The following is a 1,068-nucleotide window of genomic DNA, read 5'->3' as shown; positions in this document are numbered from 1 at the left end:
ATTTCCTCAGAAACCAAGACCGATCTGCGCGCTCACTTTATTAAGCTGTGCAAAGATGACACGCCTATGATCCGAAGGGCCGCGGCCAGCAAGATTGGCACGTGGACACTCACAGATGCACCCGCAGACCAACCCGTTATGAAAGGTTTTGCTGAAGTCATTGAGCCTGAGTTCCTGCGCTCTGAGCTGGTGCCTATATTCGTCACCTTAGCCCACGACGAGCAGGACAGCGTGCGTGTGTTGGCAGCGGAGAGTGCTGTGACGGTGGTCAAGCAGATGACCCAGGCCGAGAATGAGAGCCTTATGATGCAGACGCTGCAGCAGTTCTGGCGCGACAAGAGCTGGCGGGTGCGGTACATAGCCGCCGACAAGTTCGTGGAGTTGCAGGCGGTAGGCCTTTACGTTTACATTTATGTGGTATTGTATATGCAGATGAATTTATAGTACTTGCAGATAAGTCTACCATAGTTCATTCAGTGTGTTGATAGGTGTTTTGCGTTAAGTGCTGGCTGTGCTGTATATGCTCGCGAAAAGTTCGTGGAGTTACAGACGGTAGGTTTTATATTAAGTTGTAGTATGTGCAATGATGAATGTACCATTTTCATGGGTATTAGAAATAAGTGTTCTGTGGATGGGAGGTGTGTGGTATTCTGTGCATGTAGTGTGGTGATTCTAACCATTATGTTGGTGATTTTACGTCATGTATATTTAAGCTTATAGTACACGCACAGCCGTGCAATATGGACTCATCGTAGACCTTTTTACGTTAAACAATATATAACTAGTACCTGGCCCTTTTTACGTTAAACTCTATATTTGCATATATGTTCCCTACATGCGAGGGTTAGATGCATATGTGCGTCTATTTCATAATTCGATATCATCCCAATTTTCCCCAAAGTTTACCTAGATATATATATATATGTATCTATATGTATATATATATATATATATATATATATATATATATATATATATATATATATATATATATATATATATATATATATATATATATATATATATATATATATATATATATATATATATATATATATATATATATAT

At 39.1% G+C, this 1,068-nt stretch overlaps 1 protein-coding gene across 1 annotated transcript; it reads left to right on the top strand.

The window, feature by feature from the left end:
* Positions 1 to 66: 66 nt before the first annotated feature.
* SARC_17004 (hypothetical protein) lies at positions 67 to 390 on the top strand (the record flags this gene model as incomplete). The annotated part of the gene is made up of 1 exon (XM_014288896.1): positions 67 to 390. A coding segment is annotated over one exon (324 nt), but the record flags the coding sequence as incomplete, so codon positions are not given.
* Between the last annotated feature and the right edge of the window lie 678 nt (positions 391 to 1,068).

This window comes from Sphaeroforma arctica (genome assembly GCF_001186125.1).
Source record: "Sphaeroforma arctica JP610 unplaced genomic scaffold supercont1.9490, whole genome shotgun sequence".
NCBI lineage: Eukaryota > Ichthyosporea > Ichthyophonida > Sphaeroforma > Sphaeroforma arctica.
The sequence above is the reverse complement of the archived record's forward strand: the minus strand, read 5'-3'. Positions and strand labels throughout refer to the sequence as shown.